Source organism: Perognathus longimembris, chromosome 18 (assembly GCF_023159225.1).
Source record: "Perognathus longimembris pacificus isolate PPM17 chromosome 18, ASM2315922v1, whole genome shotgun sequence".
Taxonomy (NCBI): Eukaryota; Metazoa; Chordata; class Mammalia; order Rodentia; family Heteromyidae; genus Perognathus; species Perognathus longimembris.
Window position 1 is genome coordinate 22,983,649 of NC_063178.1, and position 26,108 is coordinate 23,009,756.

The 26,108-nt window shown below is 40.0% G+C and overlaps 1 protein-coding gene and 2 long non-coding RNA genes across 5 annotated transcripts in view; 1 reads left to right on the forward strand and 2 right to left on the reverse strand.

Moving 5' to 3' along the window:
• Epc1 (enhancer of polycomb homolog 1) overlaps positions 1–26,108 on the reverse strand; it is a 60,172-nt gene that overhangs the window by 23,135 nt on the left and 10,929 nt on the right. For 2 of the 3 annotated variants that reach the window (XM_048367910.1, XM_048367913.1), the window contains exon 2: positions 5,431–5,590. In XM_048367910.1, the coding sequence (XP_048223867.1) occupies positions 5,431–5,590 (160 nt within the window). Of the gene's footprint in view, positions 1–5,430; positions 5,595–19,815; positions 19,843–26,108 lie in introns of those variants that run through there. The other variant, XM_048367911.1, reaches the window with a different exon arrangement.
• Positions 456–1,714, reverse strand: LOC125367263. The gene is made up of 3 exons (XR_007214031.1): positions 1,528–1,714; positions 651–659; positions 456–466 (listed from the first exon to the last, which is right to left on the reverse strand). It is a non-coding gene; the product is annotated as an uncharacterized LOC125367263 (long non-coding RNA).
• Positions 11,732–12,932, forward strand: LOC125367262. The gene is made up of 2 exons (XR_007214030.1): positions 11,732–12,366; positions 12,399–12,932. It is a non-coding gene; the product is annotated as an uncharacterized LOC125367262 (long non-coding RNA).

Consider the following 26,108-nt stretch of genomic DNA (forward strand, 5'->3'; position numbering starts at 1 on the left):
CTTCTTATTTAATATTATACCTCCAAATGGAGAATAATATGTTTCCTATTGTATGTCTCTTCTGCTTCAATGTTAGGGACATCTATATAAATGGTGGGATAGTCCTGAAACCAACCAACCAACCAAGCAGCCGTCCATTATTTAAGTTTATGGTAGATGTAAGCCATCTTTGCATCAAGCTTAATACAGTAACCAACACAGAGGAATCCAACAATATTTGCAGAATTACTATATACTTTTATTGTTTTATTTTCCATTTTAGCCAGTATAATTTCTGTAACATTCCTAATTAAAGTAGGTGGCTGGGTATTGTAGCTCACACCTATAACTCCAGCTAATTGGGAAGAGGATCACATTTTCAGATTAACTCCTACCTCAGTCAATAAAAGCTGGGCATAGCTTTTTACGGTTGCAGTCCCAGCTCCTGAGTCTGGGCCATGATCCTGGCCGATCAGTATACTTTTAACTTCTCCAATAAATCCATCTTTTTACTTAGGGGGAAAAAAAAAAAAGCTGGGCATACTGTCATGTGTCTGCCAACCTAGCCACCTGCGAAGTGTAAAGAGATGGGTTGCACAGTCCAGACCAGCACTGGATATAAACATGAGACCAGTATTCTACTTTCTTAAGGATCTATTTATATATTACACTCTAGCCTCCTCCACTGTAAAATTTATATTTATTTAGATCAAATTATAATTACAAAGCTTAGTTCTTCACAAACAAGAAACAAGCTTGCCTAACACCTTTACATCACCAGTCACGTCTAACATGCCAGGGAAGACTGAGAGGGAGGGCTCCATCTCACAAATCAGGGAGCTCAATATCCTGAAAGGATTTCTTTCTCATATGGGCAAACACATCCAAATCTTACATATGAGGGTATTATGGAACTGAAGGTGTGGTAGAATGCCAGCCATAAGAGAAAATGCTGAATAAGTGCTAGGCCCTGAGTTCAAGCCCCAGTACCAGCACACAGACAAAAGAGCAATCAATATCATAAATAAGAATATCTGTTTAGATATGGATGTTAAATTTCTAGAGTAAAGGTATCCTGTAGGCATCTGCTTCAGGATTTCATCTGACCACAGTCAGTGACCTTAAGTATAGTTTAGCATTAGCTGAACCCAGATTCCAACTGAGCTCAGCGGCAGCTGATACGGAAGTAACGATGTTTATTGCAGTTCTAGAACCAGGACTATTGCCTCAGAGTTTCTGAACCATGTTACTAAATACGTTTAAAGTTGAAAGCAGAGTCTAATGAAAAACAGAAAATGAGTCACCCTTTCTGTTAACTGACTGAGGTAGCCAATTATTGTTAAATAATTACCACACTGTAGAAGATGCCTCTTAAACATTCTGATAGAGAAACACCTGTAAGTATGTACAACTAAAATAAAATACATGTTGGGAGGGTACCGTTTATTAGTGGAATGCTCAACATGTAGAAGGCCTTGGGTTCGATTCACCAGTAACTCCCCCCCACACACACACACTGGGCTGAGTGTGTAGGTTTATACCTGCTACACAAGAGGCAAAGATTAGGAGAATAATGTTTTGAGGCCTGCTCAGGTGTGCATGACCCCCATCTCAACAAACAAGCTAGGCAGCGGAGGTTCACACCTGTAACCTAGCTGTGAGAGGATCACAGTCTGAGGCCAGCCCTGGGGAAAAACACATGACCCAGCTCGGCAAGGTGACTCACAGTCTGTAATCCTAGCTATGGAGGAGGCTAAGTTCTGAGGACTGCAGTTTGAAGTCAGCCCATGCATGAAAGTCTGTGAGACTCTCATAGTTAAGGCAAAAAGTACTAGAGGCATGACTCAAACCTAAGGCCAGAGTTCAACCACCTTAGGGGAAGGAAGGAAAGAGGAGAGGGAACAGCTATAATATGTGAAGAGGAGAGGGAACAGCTATAATATGTGATACACACATACAGGAAAAAATGATAATCTCAAGTGGTACAAACAACAGGATCCACTAGAAGATGATCTCTGGTAGATACCTAAGATAGTGCTCAACACCAAACCATGTACTTAATGACTTTTCCATCTTTACTCAGTACTCAGGTTTGCAGTTAAGGTGCCAAAATAAAACTGGCATAAATTTCTTCTTCCTTCTTCACAGTTCTACAGATGTAAGTCCTCCTGTACATTCTAACAATCTCAGATTATGAATTTTTTCCTCCCATGTGTCAAGAACTTTGACCCTTTCATGGAAGGAAGCACTTTGGAGTATTTAAACTGCCAGCATCACTACTCTTTTTCTTTCTTTTTTCTTTTTTTTTTTTTTTGCCAGTCCTGGGTTTGGACTCAGGGCCTGAGCACTGTCCCTGGCTTCTTTTTGCTCAAGGCTAGCACTCTGCCACTTGTGCTACAGCGCCACTTCTGGCCGTTTTCTGTTTATGTGGTGCTGGGAAATTGAACCCAGGGCTTCATGTATACAAGTCAAGCACTCTTGCCACTAGGCCATGTTCCCAGCCCCTACTCTTATTCTTTAAGGTCTTATTAAGTAGAGTAAGGGTACGTGAACCCAAGCACCACAATGTGGTAACAGTCAATCTAGTAACAGATGGCTATGAGACTAATGAATGTGGCAATTCATGTTCTAGGCAGGCTGAACTGTAGTCTAAAATTTAGGGTTTGAAAGGAAGATATTCTTAGGAGAGGAATACAAAGGCACAATGTCTATGTGTATCTGATCATATGAAATAAAATATCAAAATGTACTCCAGGAAACAAAAAAAAGAGGCTTTTTCTTTATTGCTATTTTTGTTGTCTTTTCTTTTTGTCTTATTTATCTGCCTTTGGGATGATAAGGGGGAGCACAGAAATGTAGGGACAAAGGGTGAACAAATGCAGCAGTGGTACTCACTAGACACTATGTTGAAAATGAACTTGTGAATGGAGACACAAGGGAAAAACTGGGCGAGAACAGGGAAGTGACATTGTCCAAAAAGAAAGATACCTATTACACCTGACATATGTAACTGCAACCCCTGTATACATCACCTCTATAATAACTATTCTCAAAAATTTTGAGAAAAAAAATTGAGGGTCTCTTTATATACAGAACTTCCCATTTAATACTTTCAGATTTTGATTGACCACAGATGAATGAAATCACAAATCAGCAGGGAGGACTGTTTTTAGAGTCTAGAAATATAGGCTGAATTATATATATGTTTATGTAGCAAATAGCATTATGGCTCAAGGTGTTTCTATCAATGAGTGTGTCCATTATATCCAATATAGTTTGAAAAGTACAAGCATCAGTGACAGGGTGTTTGGGCTTAGTACATAGTATGGGATAGAAGCCATGACTGAAAGGCAGGTATATCATTTAAGACTGAGGAGGAAATTCTTGGACCAGTTTAGGCAGAACCACTAACTAAATGATTAATCTTACTTGTAAAGCTCACGAAATAAACTCAGAGCAGCAGGACAGACTTTTGTAATATGGTATTTACTAGAAGTGGTATTTGACAGCTTTGCCTCAAATCTAAAACTCAAAGGCTCACTGGCTAGGTAAATCATTTAATTCCTCAAACTCTTTATGTTGAGAATCAAGAGTTTATACGCATTTCTAGAATGTATTGAGGTAGAGTACATAGATTTGGAATAATTCTCCTCATATCCTTTATATATCAAGTACTGTAGATTTTTACCAGTCAGAAATACTGCCATAATTTCTGTTACACAATGGATGTGGAGGGAGCGGAGGTACAGGATATATGTAATCCTTCAGAATCAGGAAATAAAGATAAGAAAAAGTTCTTTTCCATAAAGTACCTATTAGGAATAAACCCTTCTAAATTGAAAAGCCTAAACTTCTATACACTGAGAGATAAAAACAGTATTGAGAATACCTATATGTCTCTTGGGGGGTGGGGTGGGGCAGGGAGTCCTGGGGCTTGAACTCAGGGTCTGGGCACTGTCCCTTGAGCTTCTTTTTGCTCAAGGCTAGCACTATACAATTTGAGCCATAGCGCCACTTCTGGCTTTTTCTGTTTATATGGTACTGAGGAATTGAACCCAGGGTTTCATGCACGCTAGGCAAGCACTGTACCACTAAGCCACATTCCCAGCCCCCCTGTATACCTTTTGAATCCACATTCCATTAGTTTTATTATCTTCACATTTGCATGAGTTATACAAACTCTCATTACACAAACACATTTATTTTTCATTATCTAAGCATCAAGAGTAAATTTCATGATGGTCATAATTGTTAAATACTCCAGAGTATACCTTTCCTACTGGAGAGATTTTATTGGGGTTTTTTTTGTCTGTTGTTTTTTTTTTAAGTGCATGAACTCAGGGCTAACACACTGTCCCAGATTTTACTTTTGCACAAGGTTATTAGCATTCTACCACTTGAGCCATAGCTCCATTTCAGTTTTTTGTGGATTTTTTTTTGGTTGAGTTTTTTTGGTGGTTAACTGCAGGTAAGAGTTTCATGGACTTTCCTGCCTAGGCTGGATTCGAATTATGATCCTCAGAAATCAGCCTCCCAGATAGCTAGGATTGTAAGCATGAGCTGCCAGTGCCTACCTGAGAACAACTTGTTAGAATAGCTAGGATTGCAGGTGAGAGCCACCAGCACCTGGATGCTCTGCCCTGAGTGCTGGTGTACTAGCTAATCCAGTTGAAACATAAGCATCTTGCCCAAGATGAGCCAAAAGAATCTCTGGCTGCCACCACATTTTGTCAATACAATTTTACTGAAACAGTTATGCTTATCTATTGATGTATTCTGTAACAGCAGCTTTTACACAATAGTAGAGATGAGTATTTGTGATAGAAAATGAATGACCCACCAACAAACTTTATCTATCCCTTTTTGACTCTCAACTTACATCAGAAAGTTCCTTAAATTATTATTACTAATTCTGAACTGGAAGAAAACTTCTTATTCTGACACGTGTTTTTTGTTTTTATTTCCAGCAATCAAAGTAAACTTTTTTCTGGTTTCTTACTTCTTCTTCTTCTTCTTTTTTTTTTTTTGGCCAGTCCTGGGCCTTGGACTCAGGGCCTGAGCACTGTCCCTGGCTTCTTCCCGCTCAAGGCTAGCACTCTGCCACTTGAGCCACAGCGCCGCTTCTGGCCGTTTTCTGTATATGTGGTGCTGGGGAATCGAACCTAGGGCCTCATGTATCCGAGGCAGGCACTCTTGCCACTAGGCTATATCCCCAGCCCCTTACTTCTTCTTCTTTAAGTTGAGATTTCATTGTGACATTTCCATACATGTATATAGCGTACTTTGATCATATTCATCTCTGTTACTCTAACTCCCTCCATGTTAAGGCATATTCTTAATTAACCCTGCCTGTATAAAGATCCCATGCTGGAATGAAACTAAAACTCTATGAAGTTAAATGTTACCTCTCATGTCAGAAAAATATCTCAAATACCATCTTTTTTTACTTACGCTGTATGTGAATGAGCTGCTTTGGCATCTTAAATTCCCCAGGATATATAGATTCATAGTAAGCAATATTACTTTCTGCTTCTGGGACGGGTATAACCATATTATCCCTCTTCTCGCCATATACCTGCTGTGCGGAAATAGCCCGCTGCAGATGATGTTCCTGAAGAAGAAAGACATAAGTTTATGTATTAAAAAGTAGTTAACAGTACTATCTTGTTTTTAAAATAGCCCTCAAAAATGGTGTTAATAATATAACAGTAGTAATAAAAAACATTTTAAAGGGGTTGGGAATATGGCCTAGTGGTAAAGTGCTCACTTCGTATACATGAAGCCCTGGGTTCGATTACTCAGCACCACATATACAGACAAGGCCAGAAGTGGTGCTGTGGCTCAAGTGGCAGAGTGCTAGCTGTGAGCAAAAAGAAGCCAGGGACAGTGCTCAGGTCCTGAGTCCAAGCCCCAGGACTGGCAAAAACAAACAAACAACAACAAAAAACATTGTAAAGCAGAATCGAGAAGGTTTTTTATTAGAAGCAATAAATATTTCCTCAGTTTCTTATACTTTTCTTCAATGGAATCTACACCAAAATCAAGCCATAGAGTCAAAATGTTGACAAAAACTTAAAAGCATTTTATTGATTCACATGTTCTATTTATATAGTGCTTTGTAAATTTAGAAGGTTCTTTCCTGCAAGCCAACTAGTATGATCTTTTCAAAAAAGGATTAAAAAATCATATTCAGTTATGAAATGGGTACTTATCACACTTTGTTCTTTTGTCTCAAGTAGTATACTTTCTTTTGATTTTCCAGAGCCATTGTGGACAGCAAAGTATTAAGTACAGGGGTGGAAAGCACTTGTCCTGGACTCAGGCTGTCTGGATTAACACCTAACTCCAACACTGAACAGTCTGTGACTCCTTGCAAGAAACTTCAGGCTTCCAAGTCTGTGTCCTTCAATAAGGAAAACTAAAATGTCATTTACAGAGTTGGTTGGGGATTTAAGTAAGATAAATGCAAGTAGAGTGTTTAGTATGACAGGTGCATAAAATAAACTTTGGTTTAGTTCCCACCTAGAAAGAGTTTTATCTGTTACAATATTACCAGCTGCCACAAAAGTATAATTCTCATTCAGCCCCATCAAATCTGAGTTTTGGCATATTACTTATTAACCTCTTCTAGGTATACATATATACATATGCACACACACATATAAACAAGTTCACAGATGAACTATTCCAACAGTAATGAAAAGAAATCCACTAACAATGCATACTTGATCCTACTATGTACAAAACAGTATATACATTATAAATTGATATAAATGTAGAACCTTACTATTCAACATACAGAGTTATAGTCAAGAGCTTTGGTTCTCTTCAATAGTGGTAATTTACATTCTTTGCAAGAGCTGCACTGTATTGCACTACACTGATGTACTATCATTTATTTAACTCATACATTGATAGGGAGAAACCCTGGAATCAACCTAAATGCATACTCTCATTCTCCACAAATGCCACAAAAACTACCCATGTAATTATGTACAAGATATCCTAGTGGATCTGCTAATACCAATGCAAGGACCCAACGAGACTAGACCACATCTATTCCTATTCCTTGTAGTAACTACTTCTTAGCATCCTTTCTGAATTTAAAAATCTTTGGCCATCTTATGTTAACTTAGTTATAAAATATGGTTAAGTTTTCCTTTCCTCAATATCTGCCTCTTTATTCATTTTCAAAAGTGCTGCTTTTAATGGTCTCCCTGATATGTAGATGTATGGGGGGAAGGGTGAACAGTAGAGATTGTGTCTGTAAAATAAACTTCTTCTCAAATGGTATTTCTACACGTTTTGGTCAGTGACTTTACATCATGTCTCTAAAACCAAACAATTACTAAATAAACATAAAAATGTCTAGGATAAAAAAAAAGTACTTCTTTTAGCCAGGCATTGATGGCTGATTCCTATTATTTTATTTTTTTTCACTAACACAGACATAAAATTTTAATTTATTTTTCCTTTTATTTTTTGTTAGTACTGAGGTTGCAACTCAGGGCCTGGTGCTAGCTAGGCAAGTAGTCTAACACTTGAGACACAACCTGTCTTTTTTTTTTTTTCCCCCAGATAGGAGACTCTACAGTAGAATTACAGATATGCAACACCATGCCTGATAATTCTTTGAAATGAGGTTTCAAATCACTTCTTTTCGCCTGAGTCGGCCTTGAACCATGCCCCTATTAACCCAATAGTTGTGATTGCAGGCCATGAGCCACCCTTAAGGGCTTCTGTTTTTAATATTAAGGAAACTGGTCTTATGTACTCACTTTACAAGTATTTTTCCGACTTCCTTTATATTTTTTATTTTTATTTTATTTTATTTATTTATTATTATTTTTTTTTGGCCAGTCCTGGGCCTTGGACTCAGGGCCTAAGCACTGTCCCTGGCTTCTTCCCGCTCAAGGCTAGCACTCTGCCACTTGAGCCACAGCGCCGCTTCTGGCCGTTTTCTGTATATGTGGTGCTGGGGAATCGAACCTAGGGCCTCATGTATCCGAGGCAGGCACTCTTGCCACTAGGCTATATCCCCAGCCCCATCCTTTATATTTTTTACTTGAATCAACACTCAAATTGCATGGTTATAAACATGAAAACAAATGTTTTCTTCTTTGTAACTCAAAATCTTCAGGTTACCTAATGTCTTCTGGACACCTATGGAAACTTGCATGTGTATGTGTATGGTAGGGTGCTGGCCAATATAGGCTTCTCAGACTTTGTGACAGGATATTTTTTTCATTGGACCACAGTGTGCTTTTGGAAGCCCAGTGGGGGCATGAGTCACATATGCATTTATTTATTCTTCTGTATCCTTCAATATCAAGAGAAATTTTCCCTGATCTACCCCCAGCACAGGCACACCAAATTTAAAGGTGGGAATAAGAAAGACACATTATTCCAAGTTTGCATTTTGCTCTCAGTTTAGAACTCTTCTCCATCATTTCCATGTGTAGTTGAACAAATAAGAGAAAAAAAGTTTAACTTTTCAATCCTGTTGGAAATCTGACCTGTTTTACTCTGGTAATAACTTTAAACACAGTATTTAAGATTATGAAGATTGTACTAATTTGATGTCTACCATTTGGTCCCAATCAAAGGTAACTGATTGAGCAAAGCATAGGCAAATGTCTGAGTTTAGTGGGTCAGAAAATCAATGTGTCACATGCTCCATTCTCTCACCTCCAAATTATAAAAAGCCTACTGTTAGGTTTTTAATCTACTTTTAGGTTTATTTATTTGCAGTATTTGAACTTAGGATGTGGTACTTGCTCTACCACTTAAGCCAGGCTTCTACTTCTTTTTATTTCTCTATCATTTATTTGTTTACAAGTTTTCCAATATAAGAAAACAGATATTCTTTCCCTCTAAACAGTCAATAGGGCTCAAAAAGCATTCTGCCTCCTGCAACGGCAGAGCCTAGGCCTCAGTGACAGAGACCCAAGTGTTCATCCCATCCCAAGTTTATGAAGTCATCCTGCTATGTATTTGTATTATTTGAATAATACAACATCTTTTACTTATAACTCATCTTTCCTTCTCTCTGGAAAGAAGTCCTTTCTCTTTTTCAGCCAGTCCTGGGGCTTGAACTCAGGGCCTGGGTGTTGTTCCTCAGCCTCTTTGTGCTCAAGACTAGCTCCCTAACTAGTTGAGCCACAACACCACTTCCAGCCTTTTTCCGAGTAGTTTATTGGAGATAAGTTTCATAGCCTTTCCTGCCTGGACTGGCTTGGAACAGTAATCCTCAGATCTCAGCCTCCTCGGTAACTAGGATTATAGGCATGAACCACCAGCACCTGGCTCAAGAAATACTTTTGCTTTGTCCCTGCCTCCCATCATTTTTTGCTTATTTCAATACAAATACTGCCCTTTCAGGTGGCTTTCTATGATCTGTTATATGCATAGAGTTGATTAGCTCTGTTTGGATTACAGCACATCACTAATATTTGAGAAGTCCCAAAATACCATATTCACCAAATAAGATTTACATTACGTATCTGCAATAAAACCTGTGGCAGGATAAAATGTATCACATGGTTACTCTGTGCCTTTGCTAAGTATCACGATCCTCTAAGCCCCATCCCACCATGGGAAATCCCCACTTCTTCAAAGTCTAGTGGGAGATGATCTTCTCTCTGCCTCTCCCATAGAGAATATTTCTCATGTGTACTCCCACATTTACATATGTATATGAGATTTATGATAGCATGTAGCAATTACTACTTCTGTATCTTTTCCTTCAAAACAAATATTATCTCATGGCCTAGTGGTAGAGTGCTTACCCCACATACATGAAGCCCTTAGTTTGATTCCTCAGCACCACCTATATAGAAAAAGCCAGAAGTGGCGCTGTGGCTCAAGAGGTAGAGTGCTAGCCTTGAGCAAAACAAAGCCAGGGACAGTGCTCAGGCCCTGAGTTCAAGCCCCAGGACTGGAAAAAATAAAAATGAAAAAAGAGTATCTTTCCAAATTCTCAATTTCTAGTTTAGTATTTTGGCCCACTGCAGTAATAGTTGATAAAAGTGCTATTTTGTCATTATCAATATCAGTAAAAATGAGAAAGACCAACCTAAATAAAATATGTGAAGGAAACATTTATATTCTCTATAATAAAAGTATGGTAAGTATTACCAAACTAAAATGAGCCATTCAAGGTTTACATTATGCAGATTCCTAAACGAAGAGATTAGATTATATTCATTTATTCTTTAAATTTTTATTTCAGCAAATAATGGCCTTAGTATACCCACAGTGATTAGTAAGATCCCATTTAGACTATTCTTAGTTACTCAACTAAAAGCAGCCTTTACAAATGGTAATAATGTATACAATTCCTTGTGGGTAAATAGTGATGACTAATTCTGTAAAAAAATAAAGGAGGGGGGCACTTGAGAGGCTTAAGTCTGATTGTTACACACTAAGCTATATTTTCCACTACTAGATGAACAAAAGGCATGAGTTGAATTGCATCTCCAAATGCCATTTGCAAGAACCAAAACATCAACTTGAAGGAGCACTGCTCAGACAAGTGCCCTGGTTTTAAACATTCAACTCTTGGCTACGTATTACAGTGACCTTCTAACTAGTTCCTTCTTCCCACTTTCATATATTCTTCACAAAACAGAGTAACTATGTTAATATCCAAGTAAATCATGTCATTTCTCTTACAAGGTCCAACAGGATTTATACCTGTTTTCTTGTTACCCCATTAGCTTCATTTATGGTTTTTCTCTTTACTCACTCTGCTCTGTCAAACTGGAGTCCCTGCTGTTTGACAAACTTATAAGAAATAGTTTCCTTCCTCACCTCAGGAAGCCACACTCCCACTTCACTATACACTCACTAAATGTCAAAATGGTTGGATGTCACCAATATCAAGTGATGGTAAGGGTTTGGAATCAATGCCAAGTGAGAAGAAGTTGTGGCAAACTGTTTTACAAAATCAAGTTCACACAATCTATATGGCCTAGCAATTCTACTCCTAAGTATTTACCCAAGAGAAACAAAACATAAACCCACAAAAAAAAAAGACCTCGATTAAGATTGTTCAGTTTTGTTAGTAATAGCCTCAAACTATCCACAACCAAAGGTCCATCAAGAGACACACTGGGAAGTAAATCAGTAGGACAGCACTTGCCAAACATTTGTGAGGTCGTGGGTTCCAATCCTAGCACTGAAACAACTCAATCTCTCACTCCCCAAAATGAACAAATGAGAGATGAACAAATTCTGGCATAGCCATAAAGTGAAATACAAGTCAACAATGAAAACGAACAAGCTACTTATATACTTGCAACAACACAAGTAAATCTCATAAACATCACAGTGTTTAAAGCACAAGAGTATATACTCCATCTATCTACATGTACCTCTAAAACAAGCAAGATTCACCTAGAATGGTGGGAGAAATCACCACAGTAGTTTTCTCTGATGATAGAAACTGATTGGGAAGGGGAAAGAGGGTGCTTCTGGGATGATAGTAATGTTCTACCTCTTGTGGGGGTTAGATATGCACACACATGAGTTTGTTAGAATTCAGCTAATATATGCTATTGGGGAATTTCATTATCTGTCAATTCTGTCAAAATGGAGGGAGAAAAAGTAAGCAAATATTAAACTCCAGTTAATGATATGTGTACTGAAATATTTAGGAAATGTACTGATGTTTGCAATTTACTCTGAAATGCAGTAAAAAAAAAAAGACGGAATGTTAGATGCCAGATATAGACAAAAAAACAAGGGAATAAAATGTCAATACTAGTATCTCTCTCACTAGTAGACAATCCTCAAACCCTTGACAACTCCACAACATCCTGCTTCCCTATCTACTTGTTACCTCCTTGCAAACTTATCTACTGTCAGTTCTCTCTCACCAGAATAAGACCCATGAAGACAAAAGTGGTTTTGTTTTGCTTTACTCCAGCTATAAACTTATGGCCTAACACAGTTTCTAATAAACAGTTTTAGAATAATGATCCAAGAGTTATACCAACTATTTAAGGTCCACAAATTACTCTGGTTTGGAATAGACTTCATAAAAAAAACTAAGATAAAGTGTAAGAGCAAACAAAAATTAAACATTTTGTTTTCACATTTATAATACTTAGAGTAAGTTACAACAGTTGGAAGGACAGAATTGGCAAGTAAAAAATAACTCAATGTTTATTATAAAATGAACATAAAAGAGGGCGAACGTGTGCCCTCAAGTGATAGAATGCCTGCCTAGCAAACACAAAGTCTAGAGTTCAAATTCAAGTACTAAAGAAAAATAAATCCCAAGGCTATATTACTTTCCCCGTCCTCCCACTTAAAATACAGTATTCTGAAACTTTTATTTCCATTACAAATTAGTGAAGAGCCTGTATTGAGGTATAGATAATAGTACAATTTGTTTTTTCACTGTGGCCATGAAGTACTTACCAACTTACTCCTGAAAAGAAGCAGAGACTATTTCCTGTGCATTGTAAATAATTTTCAGTTAACAGAACATGTTTTGCACTGTCAGAAGTTTCCAGCATAAAACAAACAAGAGGGCTATTCTCATTCATTAACAGGAGTTTGACAACCAATCAACAGGTCAGCAAGAGGCCCTGGGGCAGTAACTGTTCTGTACCTCTTGCCTATGTTAACTACTTAATAATATGTAGTTGAAGGCGTGATTAAGCCAAAAAAATAATGACCTTTGTTTCTGTAACCTGCATATACTGACTCAAAATTAGTAATATGGATAAGATGAGCACCATGAAATCTTCCTGTTGCAGTAAGATTACCACAAGGCTGAGAACACTCTTGAGCACCTAAAAAGCCACCCTCAACCTACTCTCATAGGAAGACTTTTGAACAGAATCCCCTCTCTTATTGAGCTGCCCTTTCCAACTGGGTCACCTTCCCATGTCATATCTTATCTCTTAATTGGCAGGCTTTTTCTTCACAAAAGTTACAGTAACTTAAAGGTATTAGACAGCCCATTCAAAGGCAATCCTAGGCAAAATCAGGCAGGTTTCTCCATCTTGGTAGCCCTCACATCTCCTTGTGTTGTGCTGATTAAGCAACTTTGTGCTCAATGTGATTCATCTTTGTTTTGTTTTCTAAGACTGTCTTGCTACCTTAGGTAGCACAGGCTGGTCTCAAACTCTCAGTCCTTCTTCAACTTCCAAGACTGCAATTCAGTCATGTACCACATGCCTTGCCTTTTACTCTAACAAACATCACAATCCAATTAACCACAAAAGGCCTGGAAGTGATGTGGCTCTCAAGGTAGAGCTCTAGCCTTAAGCACTCAGGACTGGAGCTCTAGAGCTACAGGACTGGCAGGAGAGAGGGGAAGGGGGAGAGGACATCAAAATATAATTGGGACTCCCTCCTCCCCACAAAAAAAAATTCAGTTTGGAAATTAATTGTAGAAAAAGGTCCAACCAGATTTTATGCGTCCAAATTAACTCAAGAGCTAGTCTTATTTCATTTCCATTGGTCGCCATTTGTTCCTTGTAACTCAGAAAACACAAATGTTGCTTTTCTTTTTGTTAACAGCCTAAAGCAGCAACACTGTTTCTAATGAAAACCTGACCGATACCAACCATGCTTATATATTAGACAGCTCAAAGACTGTTCCTAGGCTTTATTTCCTTAGCCCTTGTACAGGTTCACCTTTGCAATGGCATCTACTAGCATGCCTTCAACTGCCATGGTGCACTGATGATTCAAAATCTTAATTTCTAGGTTCTGATTTCTGCTGAGCAGGACATACATAGGTAAACACACACACACACACACACACACACACACACACACACACACACACACACACACTATCTTTTACTATATATGTTCCAGACATCTCTCAGAGAATACCAACATCCCCACCCTTCACTCTTCAAGAACACCAACCTCTCCAGTCTTCCCTCTTCCTGTTACCTGTTTCACTGAACTGAACTACCTACCACCTAGCCAATCACTCAAGTCAGAAGTGTTTGACTTTTTCCCAAATGCTCTTCTTTCTTCCCAATTTCCACACCTGGCACCAAAATCTTACAAATTTCTTATTATTTTGTGTCTAGAAATTATTCAATATTTTTCCATCCCAGGACCAATAGCTCATCTGGCAGCCACATTGCATTATTCTCCATTCCCCTAAGGAGCTCCTGTCAGTGGTCTTTCTAAAATGATCTGAACCTATCATTCTTACACTTAATCCTTTGGTCTACTGTCTTCCTAGTGAAATTCAAACTTCTTGGTATGACAAGAGGATCCCTTTATAATCTTTCTACTGTGGAATTTCATACTCAGTGAGCATCAGAATAAGCACTTCCTGTAACATCTACATGTAATGCTTCTATCTTTAGCTACCTGTTCCACTCTCTACTCTTTTTTTTTTTTTGCCAGTCCTGGGCCTTGGACTCAGGGCCTGAGCACTGTCCCTGGCTTCTTCCCGCTCAAGGCTAGCACTCTGCCACTTGAGCCACAGTGCCGCTTCTGGCCGTTTTCTGTATATGTGGTGCTGGGGAATCGAACCTAGGGCCTCGTGTATCCGAGGCAGGCACTCTAGCCACTAGGCTATAACCCCAGCCCCACTCTCTACTCTTTGTAATTGTACTAGGTGTTTATCCTTTAGAAAGTCTTCCACAATTTTATATAGCACTATCTCAAAGGTACACTGAAAATGGGTAATGGTCAATTAAAGAATTGTGTAGCTTTTGGGCTAGCACGGTGGCTGGCTCACACCTGTAATCCTAGTTACTAAGGAGGCTGAGATCTGAGGACCACAGGTTCAAAGCCAGTCTGGGCAGGAAAGTCCCTGAGATTCTCCTCTCCAATTAACCACCAGAAAAATCAGAAGTGGTGCTGTCGCTCAAGTGGAGATAGAGCATTAGCCTAGAGCTGAAGAGGTCAGGGACAGTGCCAGGCCCAGAGTTCAAGCCTCACCACAGACAAAAACAAAACAAAACAGGCTCGGAGTGTGGCTTAGTGGTAGAGTGCTTGCCTAGCACACATGAGGCCCTGAGTTCAATTCCTTAGCACCACATAAACAGAAAAGGCCGGAAGTGGCACTGTGGCTCAAGTGATAGATAAGAGTGCTAGCCTTGAGCAAAAGAAGCTCAGGAACAGTGCCCAGACCCTGAGTTCAATTCCCCGGACTGCCCCCCCAAAAAAAAAAAAAACAAGAAGAAAAACAATATCTTGGGGCTGGGGATATGGCCTAGTGGCAAGAGTGCTTGCCTCATATACTTGAAGCCCTGGGTTCGATTCCCCAGCACCACATATACAGAAAATGGCCAGAAGTGGCTGTATGGTACAGATCCTAGCTATGAGGGTGGGCACAGGCAGGACTGTGCTCTGAGGTCAGCCCTGGGGAAAACAAGATTCTACCTGAGAAATAACTTTAAAAAATAAAATAAAATGAAAAAGAGGGAGAACACCTGCCTAGCAAGTAGAGGCCTTCAGTTGAAATCCCAGTACCACTACCAAAAAAAAAAAAAAATCTATCTACCTTTCTCGGGAACTTGGGTCTTGAAGTTTGAGGGCAGCCAGAGATACTGACACAAACACAACTAAATAACAATTTGCAACTTCATATTCAACTGAAATGAAAAAACTGAGCAATTAAGTATCCAGAAAAATAACTGTCTGACAGTAATTCCATGCCCTAAGCTACCTGCCTCATACAGAAAAGGCATAACAGGTAACAGGTAGGAAAGAACAGAGGAAGAGCAAGTTCAATAAAGGAACCTTTTTAGAGGCATTCCGTATGAATAAAGCATTAAATCTATTAAATAACCTTTGGGTTATAAGCCTTTAGGCTTTAAAAAAAAATTAAGCCTACTGTTCATATTCTCAGAATTAAGTAAGAGCTAAGTTGTACTGAGCATTAATTACAGCTAGGACCAAGCATGGGGTATTTGTTTTTTTTGTAAGTTCCATTATTAAGGTATGCAAGGATTTCAAATGCTTAATTTTCACAAATGCACAGCAGTTCTCATAGATTTCACATTACACCAAAATACATTATGGTCCAATATCCATTAATTAGTTATTTTCATTGTTGGCGTGATCTGTTGAAAGGTTTAATGGTACCTAGTTTTTACAGTAGTAAAAGGTACAATAAGCATTAAAATCATAATGATGCTGTGATACACTAACCCGCTTCCACAACAGAATCCATCAAATTTGGGGAAATAGCTTGTAACTTCATTGTTGAACTCACAATAATTTCCTAGTGAACATAAAAAGTTAGGGAGATGCCACCTCAACAAACAAGCCAACAGTAGTGGCATAGGCATATGCCTATAATCCTAACTATTCAGTTTTATCATGTATCTATCAACAGTCTCATATATAATCTAATACACAGTATCATATTTTTTAAAAGAGGAAGGATGAAGAACAAACAGGCTCATGGTATTTACTACACACTTTGTGGGAAATGAACTATAAAACTTGTAGGTAGGGGGCTGGGAATATGGCCTAGTGGTAAAGTGCTTGCCTCGTATACATGGAGCCCTGGGTTTGATTCCTCAGCACCACGTATATAAAAAATGGCCAGAAGTGGCGATGTGGCTCAAGTGGTAGAGGGCTAGCCTTGAGCAAAAAAGAAGCCAGGGACAGTGCTCAGGCCCCGAGTTCAAGCGCCAGGACTTGCAAAACAAACAAACAAAAACAAACCTTGTCGGTAGAGGCAGGAGTAGGAAATTGGAAAAAAGTGAAGGAAGGGGTGACAATGTCCAAAAGAGAAATGTATGCATTATCTGAACTGTGGTAACCTCTATGTATAACACCTTAATAATAACAATAAAATTGCCGGGTGCTGGTGGCTCAAGCCTGTACTGCAGCCACTCAGGAGACTGAGATCTGAGGACTGAGGTTCAAAGTCAAGCCCAGGCAGAAAAGTCCCCATGAGACTCTTATCTCCAATTAGCCACTCAAAAACTGTAAGATACACTGTGGCTCAAGTGGTAGAGCCCTAGCCTTGAGCACAAAGAGGCTCAGGGACAGCACCTAGGCCCTGAGTTCAAGCTCCACAACTGACAGACACATAAATAAATAAATAAATATTTTTAAAAATAGCCTGGACGAAGGCACAACTCTACTAAATAAGCAAGCTAAAAGTTATGGATGTACCTGAGGTCACAGAGAACCTATAACAAGGGTAAGACCCTGTGCCACCAAAAAAATTTTTTTTGAGGAAGCATAGATCAAAAACCTTAAAACAAATGAGTGCCAGTGAATTACCACTTAGCTAGTTGGGAGGCTGAGACTGTGAAACTAATACTTTGAGGCTAGACCAGGCAGAAAAGTTCCAGAGACATCTCAATCAAGACCTGGGCACAACGAGGGCAGGAGGTAAAGAAATGGAAGGGCAAAGTGAATAAATGCAGTTGACATTATGTTGAAAATGAACCATACAACTTGGAGGCAAAACACAGGGAAGGAAAAACTGAGAACAAAGAAAGGGGTGACACTGTCCAACCAGAACTATACTCATTACCTGGACTTACAGAACAGTAACCTCTCTGTATTTCACCTTTATAATAAAAAAGTTAATTTAAGTGCTGGGGATACGGCCTAGTGGCTAGAGTGCCTGCCTCGTATTCATGAGGACCTGGGTTCAATTCCCCAGCACCACATATACAGAAAATGGCCAGAAGTGGCGCTGTGGCTCAAGTGGCAGAGTGTTAGCCTTGAGCAAAAAGAAGCCAGGGACAGTGCTCAGGCCCTGAGTCCAAGGCCCAGGACTGGCCAAAAAAAAAGTTAATTTAAAAAACTGGGCATGGTAGTGCACATCTGTTTTCCTAGTTAGAATGGGAAGTCTAAATTAAGAGGACCACAGCACAGGTGTGGACCTAGGCAAAAGGACTCTATCTCAAAATACCCAGTGAAGGACAGGGGTAGAAGAGAGACTGGTGGTGTGGCTAAGCACAAAAGGACCTGAGTTCAAACTCCAGTACTACCAAAAAAAAAAAAAAAAAAGATGCTGAGATAAAATATTTCTGGGATAATGGTCTTTTCTGGCCAGCCAGTGGCAGGTGAGGCTAGGTAACTAACTGTGGTCAGTGATCTACATTACATCTGCTAATGAAGGACATGTTGACTCTGCCCCTGCAAATCTATGATGACAATCCAAATGTGACAGGAATGAGAAATACTTTTGATCTTATAGGCCATTAAAACTTTGGAATTGTGTTATCATAGTATAAATTATCATAAATCATCTATTAATGGAAGTGGGTTACTTTTGTAACAAAAAGCAAACAAAACAAAAAAAGAGGAAACACTGAAGTATATGCTATTGGTCTGAAGGTCAGGAAGCAACCAAACTTTTCTGAAGGAAGACAGATGACAATCTGTATCATGCAGTATAAACTGCTGGGAATGTGGCTCAGCAGTGGAGTGCTTGCCTAGCATGCACAAAGCCCTGGGTTCGATTCCTCACCCCACATACACAGAAAAAGCCGGAAGTGGAGCTGTGGCTCAAGTGGCAGAGTGCTAGCCCTGAGCAAAAGAAGCCAGGGACAGTGCTCAGGCCCTGAGTTCAAGCCCCAGGACTGGCAAAAAAAAAAACCAAAATAAAACAAAACAAAAACCTAAGATATATTAACTTGAATATCAATAATGGACCTAATTAAATTTGTACCTTCAGGGGAGGAGGCTAATGCACTCAAGTATTAATATGGTATACTGTTTTTTCTGTTTGAAAAGGAAGGAGGACAGGTAAACAGAGATGGAGGCTGTGACAGAGACACTAAGGCATGTGTAGTTCTTCAAGTACAGCTCTGTCCTCTTGAATCCTGAAGTCAGGTCATATGGAATAAACTTTAAGTTAACCCAAAGGGTAATAGAGGTCAGTTCCAAATCCACTGAGATTGGGGGACTGTATGTTTGCAGTCCAATTTTCCCTATCCCATCTGATAAGAGGACAGAGCCATACACTCACTGGCTCCTAATTCAAATTCCCTTTACAAGTGATGAAGTGAGGGTGAGAAGCTTAGTGGTTGAGACACTTGCCTCATCAGGGAAACTTCCAGGCAGTATCATTATCTTCATTTAATCCTAAAGTACAATTGCAGTAACACTACTTATCTCTAAAGATAGCCTTCAGATAAGCAGAACTACAAACATGAATAAATTATCAACAGGTCAATCCAGTCACTCACTCAACATCAACAAAAAAATCTGAGGCTTTAAACTCCCTTATAGAGGTACTTGGAGACGACAGACATATAACCACTTAAATAGAAGGTTACAGTAGTAGCTGCTATGAAAATATGCTTATAAGTGCCCATAAGGCATGTCATAATGAACACACAACTAAGGAAAGGACCTTGAGCTGGGATTTGAAGATCATTGAGTTCACTAAACCCACAGAGGAATGTCTCAATACTGGGAATAAGCTGGAACTAATCCTCCAGATGAAGGAAAATTCAAGGCTTCTAGGAACTAAAAAGGAGGCAGGGCAAGGTCAAATAAGCCCCCATATACAAAAGTCAATTTGAAAACAAGAGGAATGGGTTTTTGGCAGAAGTGACAAAGGACCACTCGCTGGGTTACACTGGAGAGATCACAACTACAGATAGTTAGGTCAGCCGGGGACAAGAGCCCCTCCCCCTTCTTTACCTGCCAGAAACCAGTAATCATCTGACTGGGAATCAACAGGGGACCCCAGACTCTGAGGACAGTTCCTCACCCCCTGAGGTCATTTCCTGAACTACCCTGGTCACACCTTCCTCCGAAAGTGGGCGGTTCTCCAGGATCTGAGGTCACTTCCTTATCCACTGTGGTCCCGCCTCTCACCTTTCTCTATATAATCGACTCAACAGGAGTCCTAGCTGCCTTTCTCTCTTCTTCCTTCTCCTGTCTCCCTTGCTTCCATCTTGTGTGGGGCTGGCAGTTTGCGTTCTCCCTGATAAAGTCTTTTCTGCCTGAACCATGTGGTGGGTTTCCTTTCTGGCAAACCCTACACTGATCACAGCAGAAGACTGGTTGGGAAATTATTTAAATCTAGGCAAGAGACAGAGTAGCTTAAATTAGGAAAGTGGTAGGGGGCAATAACACCTGAAATATGTAGCATATTAAGGTACCATTCCAATACACTGAAATTTTTTTTAGGTATTTTAAACTCTAGCCTATTGAAGTTTTAACTTTAGGTATCTAAGTTTAATACAGTGATACACATCTGTAAATCCCAGCACGTGGAAGGCAAAACATGGTGATTTTGAGGCTAGCTTGGGACCTCTCAAATAACTCCAAGCCCAAACCAAACAAAAATCCAAAACAAATGAAGGAATATATATTTATGGAGTTGATTCTACACTATCCATCATAGATTGGAAAAATAGTTATAGTTCAGTGTAACTGCATTTAGAGAAAATATTAGCAAAAAGAAAAATAATACAGAATTATATGTATAATACCAAGATGTCACTGGTAGATGAAAAGGAAACTTCAAGCCATGAAGTAAGAAGGTACTGACAACCTAAATCTTTGTTTCTACAACTTGCAGGTTAGAGAGAAGAAAGTTAAAAGCAATTTTTAAAATTATTTTTAAGCAGTTGAACAATGGGGTTTAAGTTCAACATGTCAGTTTATAAGTACAATGAATCTTGATCAAGACACCCCTTCAAGAAGAAATTTTAATATAAAAATTTTAATAGAATTAATTGTTTTGTGTGCTTTATGTTTTGTTAGAAAGAAATGACTTTTCAGGAATCCCCTATTAAAGAATATTTGGAGACCAATACACATTTAGCATTACACTTTGGAAATACAAGTTTATATGTGTTTTATATGTATATCTCAAATGGCTTAAAATTTTTGCTTCTTAAAATTTCTGAAGTCTTTCCCATAAACAAACTCTACTTAAATTCGACATTAACCTCACTCCAAAAACTAATGGGCAGAAAAACAAAACAGGTATTGAATACTATTTTATACCTCAAAGTTATCACTGAGTGCCTAGCTTTTTCCACACTACTTAAACACGAACTCAAGAAAGATTTGTGCTACCACAATATTAACCCTTTAAGGATATAACGATGCTTTTGCTTTCAAAAGGTCAGGTCAGCAGTGGGCTGGGAATGGGGCCTATTGGTAAGAGTGCTTGCCTAGAATGCACAAAGTCCTGGGTTCGATTCCTTAGTACCACATATACAGAAGTGGCACTGTGGCTAAAGTGGTAGAGTGCTAGCCTTACAATACAAAGCCAGGAACAGTGCTCAGGCCCTGAGTTCAAGCCCCAGGACTGGCAAAATAAAACAAAACAAACGAAATCAAAGGTCAGCAGTATAAGTGTTTGGTCTGCCCAAAACAGTCCCTCCCCCACTTCTTCACCTCCCTGAAACCAGTAATCACCTGTCAGTCACATGACTGTGAGTCAGCAAAGACCACAGACTCTGAGGTCACTTCCTCACTCACTGAGGTCATTTCCTGAACCATCTGGTCACACCCCTTCCTCAGACGTGAGGGTTCCCCAGGCGCTGAGATCACTTCTGTACGGACTGTGTGGTCCTGCCTCCTGCCTTTCCCTACATAATCTAGCTCAACACCAGTCCCCTCTTCTCTTTTTCTCTTCTTCCTTGCCCTCTGTCTCCGCGCACCTCCATCTTGTGTGAGCCAGCAGTTTGCTTTCTCTGCTTGAACCATGTGGCCAGTTTCCTTTTTTGGCGACCCTTACATGTGTTGCTGAAACCCTGGAGGGGATGGAGTTGGGAGTTGCTGGATCCCTCCTCCCTCATCTCTTTCTGAAAGTCAATGCCCTCCTTGCCCGCCCCTTACCTGGTGAGTGACTCCCGTCTACAGGTCCTTTGTTGTTTGCTGTCTTTTTAGATATGGTCCCACACCAAAGGGACCCCTTGGGCATTTTTGGCCAGTCTGTTCTCATTTAGGGGATGCTTGAATCAACAATTTTACTCTACATTGTTGTGGACGCCCCTCTACACCCTTGTAGACCCCCTTCTATGTCCCTTCTATGTTCTTGTGAACCCCCCCACCACGTCCTTATGGACACCCCCCACCCCCAGCGTCTTTATCCTGTGTCCTCACCAGACTACTCTACAAAGTCAAAACACCTTATAGGCTGGGGAATCAGTCTCAATGGCCCAACCTTCTGGCTTGTGCCCTCGACAGTGTGATGCACGATGGGACCCTGGGACCCTCCCTCCTAGGTTCCCTCTCAAAGCTAGCCATTCTGGGTTTGAAACTTGATCTAAAAATCAAAAGAAAATTATCTGTTTAGAATTTTGGCCTCAGAATCAATTGGATAAATCGCAGAATTTTAAAAAAAAAACTTAACTACTTAGAAACTTGGTCTTGGCACCAACTGGATAATTTCAGTCAGTGACCTAAATACAGAACTTTTGATCCCACAATATTGCAGGGTTTAGACAATTTTTTCCAAAGCAATGGTAAATGGTCAGTTTCCATTATGTTGAGGTTTTCTTTATCTTTCTCTGTATCTCTAACCCCTTCACCTCTGCCTCCCAGCCATCTCCTCTAGAAAGGTTATTTTCCTTGTCTTACAGTTCAATCTCTCTTCTCCTTTTCCTCTCCGTTTCTCCTCACATGCACCCACACTGTTAAGAGTGTGACCTAGGGGCTGGGGATATGGCCTAGCAGTAAAGTGCTTGCCTCGTATACTTGAAGCTCTGGGTTCAATTCCCCAGCACCACATACACAGAAAACGGCCAGAAGTGGCGCTGTGGCCCAAGTGGCAGAGTGCTAGCCTTGAGCAAAAAGAAGCCAGGGACAGTGCTCAGGGCCTGACTCCACACCCCAGGACTGGCCACAAAAACAAAACAAACAAGAGTGTGACCCTTCCTTTCTGCTTTGTCTGCTAGCCTGCTTCCTGAATAAAGCCCCACCAACAAGTTTTATTAGCAACCAGGACTTGTTCAGAAATTCTCCATCTCTGCTGCATGGTGGGTGGGGTCAGTTAATCTCCCTTGAGGCAATTCTAACGTCACCTGACTCCACAAGCCACAGGAAACACGGGCAGTTTTAAACTCTAGCACTAGCCTTGAGCAGAAGTACCCAGACCTTGAGTTCAAACCCAGTGACTGGCAGCAAGCATCTAGACCTCAGCGGACCCAGCCAGTCTGGGGAATGAGGAACCCTGGAGAGGAGTTACAGGAGATGATGTCACAGCCGAAAATGGAGCCACTCTGCATTTACCCTTTCAAAATTAATCAGCTCCAGGAGATCAAGAGAAATATTTAATCAGCTTGTCCATCTAATGTCCATCCTGTCTTCTAACTGAAGTGAGCTAAGACTCAGGACAGTTTGCCATGGCACCTTCTTGGGTGCCATCCACCACTGTAATCCAGAAATCCAGAGAGAGCTTCTACGGGGGCCCTTAACCCCTCCAATCCAGCCCCAGCCTCTGACTGCTTATTCTCAACCAGTAAACCATGCTCTCCCCTACCCAGTTGACAGATGTCACAAGTAGCTAGGGAATTTTCCACCAACTCCAGGACTGCCTGGAACGCAGAAGATAGGAAGCTAGCCAAATCATCCCACTTTTAATTTTCTGTCCTGAATCTTCCTTCTCCTGTTTGTGTGCCCTCTACTTACCAGAGAACAACCCTACCTTCTACCCCTAACGTTGATGCCCCTTGCCAGCAGGAAGTAGCTGAAGAGAATCACCCCCCATTTATAACTATCAAAAGCCTGGAAAGTTAGATCTGCTTGGGAGAACGGCCCCTCCCCACTTCTTCACTTGCCTGAAACCAGTAATCACCTGACTGTAAGCCAGCAAAGAACCCTAGGCTCTGAGATCACTTCCACATTTCCTGACTGGATTCCACAATGCTACTGACCAAGAAATTTCCTTGTGCCTGCGATTCTTAATTACTGCTCCCCCATCAACAGAAATGTTTTGTAAGTAACTGTCCTAAGTCTGACCCAATACTGTACTTTCAAGTAGACTACATAGTGTATAGCTTTACAGGTCAAGAGGAATGATAATGCAAAGCAAGAGAAGCCTCAGTTGTATCTCAAAAATTTAGATGAGATTTTGGACTCTAGTGGGATGAGATTTTGAGAGGAAGGTAAGGACGATCTGTATGTGGAAAGAATGTTAATTTTCAGTAGCCAGAAGCCTCCAGTCATCTCTACCTCCTCGTCCTCACAGCCTGTATACCGTTTTTTCGTATTTTACCAGGTCTGTCCCACAATATATGACAGAAGCGACAGTACAGAAATTCTGAAATTAGGTCATAAAAGACTGGCTTGAGGAAGTGGTGCTGTGGCTCAAAGTGGTAGAGCACTGGCCTTGAGCTGAAGAGCTCAAGACAGCGCCCAGGCCCAGAGTTCAAGCCCCACAACCGAAGACAGACTGGCTTGAATCTGATCCCAATCATTCACTTCCTTCTCTCCTATCTGTCATGAGGAAAGCCAACTGCTAGGCTGGGGGTTGGGCTCTGCCACTGACAATGAGGAAGATGACTTTAGCCACTATGTGAGTGAATGAACTTGGAAGTCAATTCTCCAGACAGCAGTCAAGCCTTTAAAAGACTGCAACCCAAGGCAAAAAAGTTATACTGGGTGTGCCCAGACAATCCTTGAACATCCTCAAGAAAAGCCACTCCTAAATTCCAGCCCTCCAAATCACGAAGTGTGTTTAGGCTGCTAAACTTGGGTTTGAAGAGGTAAAGGTGGAAAGACCAGAAAGGGAAAGAAGCCAGATCACAAAGAGTCCAATAAATCCTATTGTACAGTTTCTGCATCTTATTTTACAAGAAAAATGGGGATAATTTCAGGACTTCAAATATCAAATAATAACTCACACTTAAGATTCTTCTGACAACTGTGAAGGGATTACAGCTTTGAAAACTAAAAGGGAAAAACAATTGCACTGTAACCTTTAAACAGGAACTCTTAGATTTAAATGTATTAGTTTATCTACAAACAAGCCTAGAAAATGTAACTACCACTAAACTGTAAACAACCTGTTAAAATGTGCAGGAAACTTGTTTCCTTTGGTTTTTCACAAATTCCCAAAATCAAATTTAATGTTTCATAGGCATCCCGTGGAAAACTGAGCATCTATGTAAAACAATCCATTTGAAATAACTTTCTTTTTTTTTTTTTTTTGGCCAGTCCTAGGCCGTGGACTCAGGGCCTGAGCACTGTCCCTGGCTTCTTTTTTGCTCAAGGCTAGCACTCTGCCACTTGAGCCACAGCGCCACTTCTGGCCATTTTCAGGTGCTGAGGAATCGAACCCAGGGCCTCAAGTATACGAGGCAAGCACTCTTGCCACTAGGCCATATCCCCAGCCCCTGAAATAACTTTCTTAAAAGGCCATGTTTTTGGGGTGCTTTACTATAACACTAAGTCATAAAGCTATTACATATATATTCTCATACACACACACATAATTATCCAGTGTCCACTCATTAAAACACTGTATGTAGGTGCTTCCAGGTGCTAGTGGTTTACACCTGTAATCTTAGTTAACTTAGAAGGTTGAAATCTGAAAATCAGTTTGAAGCTGGCTTTGGCAGAAAAGACTACAAGGCTCTAATTTCAAATTAAGTAGCACAAAACTGGAAGGGAACCAGTATGGAGGGAAAATGGGAGAGCACCAACCTTGAGTGAAAAAGCTAAAGGAAAATACCTAAGTTCAAGCCCCCAGTACTGGCTAAAAAAGACAAAAACTCTCCATAATGAATATGGTCATTACAAAAGTTCATTGAAAAATATTAATCTCTTTAGTAGAGTAAGTTAAACACTATATGGGGTAAATAGCTTATCAAAAATTCTGACAGGGTAGGGGAGGGAAGAAAACAATATTTTGAGCCTAACTCCATACTTATGCTTTAATTATAGTAGCAACTCTCAGTTCCACTGAACCTCATATTTTCTCTTTATAAACTCCTTTGCTAACTTATGTATAGGTTGTTCAATCCAAGGACATAACTAAAATAAGGAAGAAATAAAACCAAACTTTTTGAGTACTTCTGTATACTATACTGATTCAAGTAGGACAGTGGTATTTTTGTTGATGAAATAATATGTCCCACATAGAATACATTACTCCTTTACTTTATATACTAGCTCCATTCCCAGAAAAATTAGTGTATAGCAAAACTATTTAAAAAACAAAACACCATTTCATACTGGGCATGCAGGTAGGG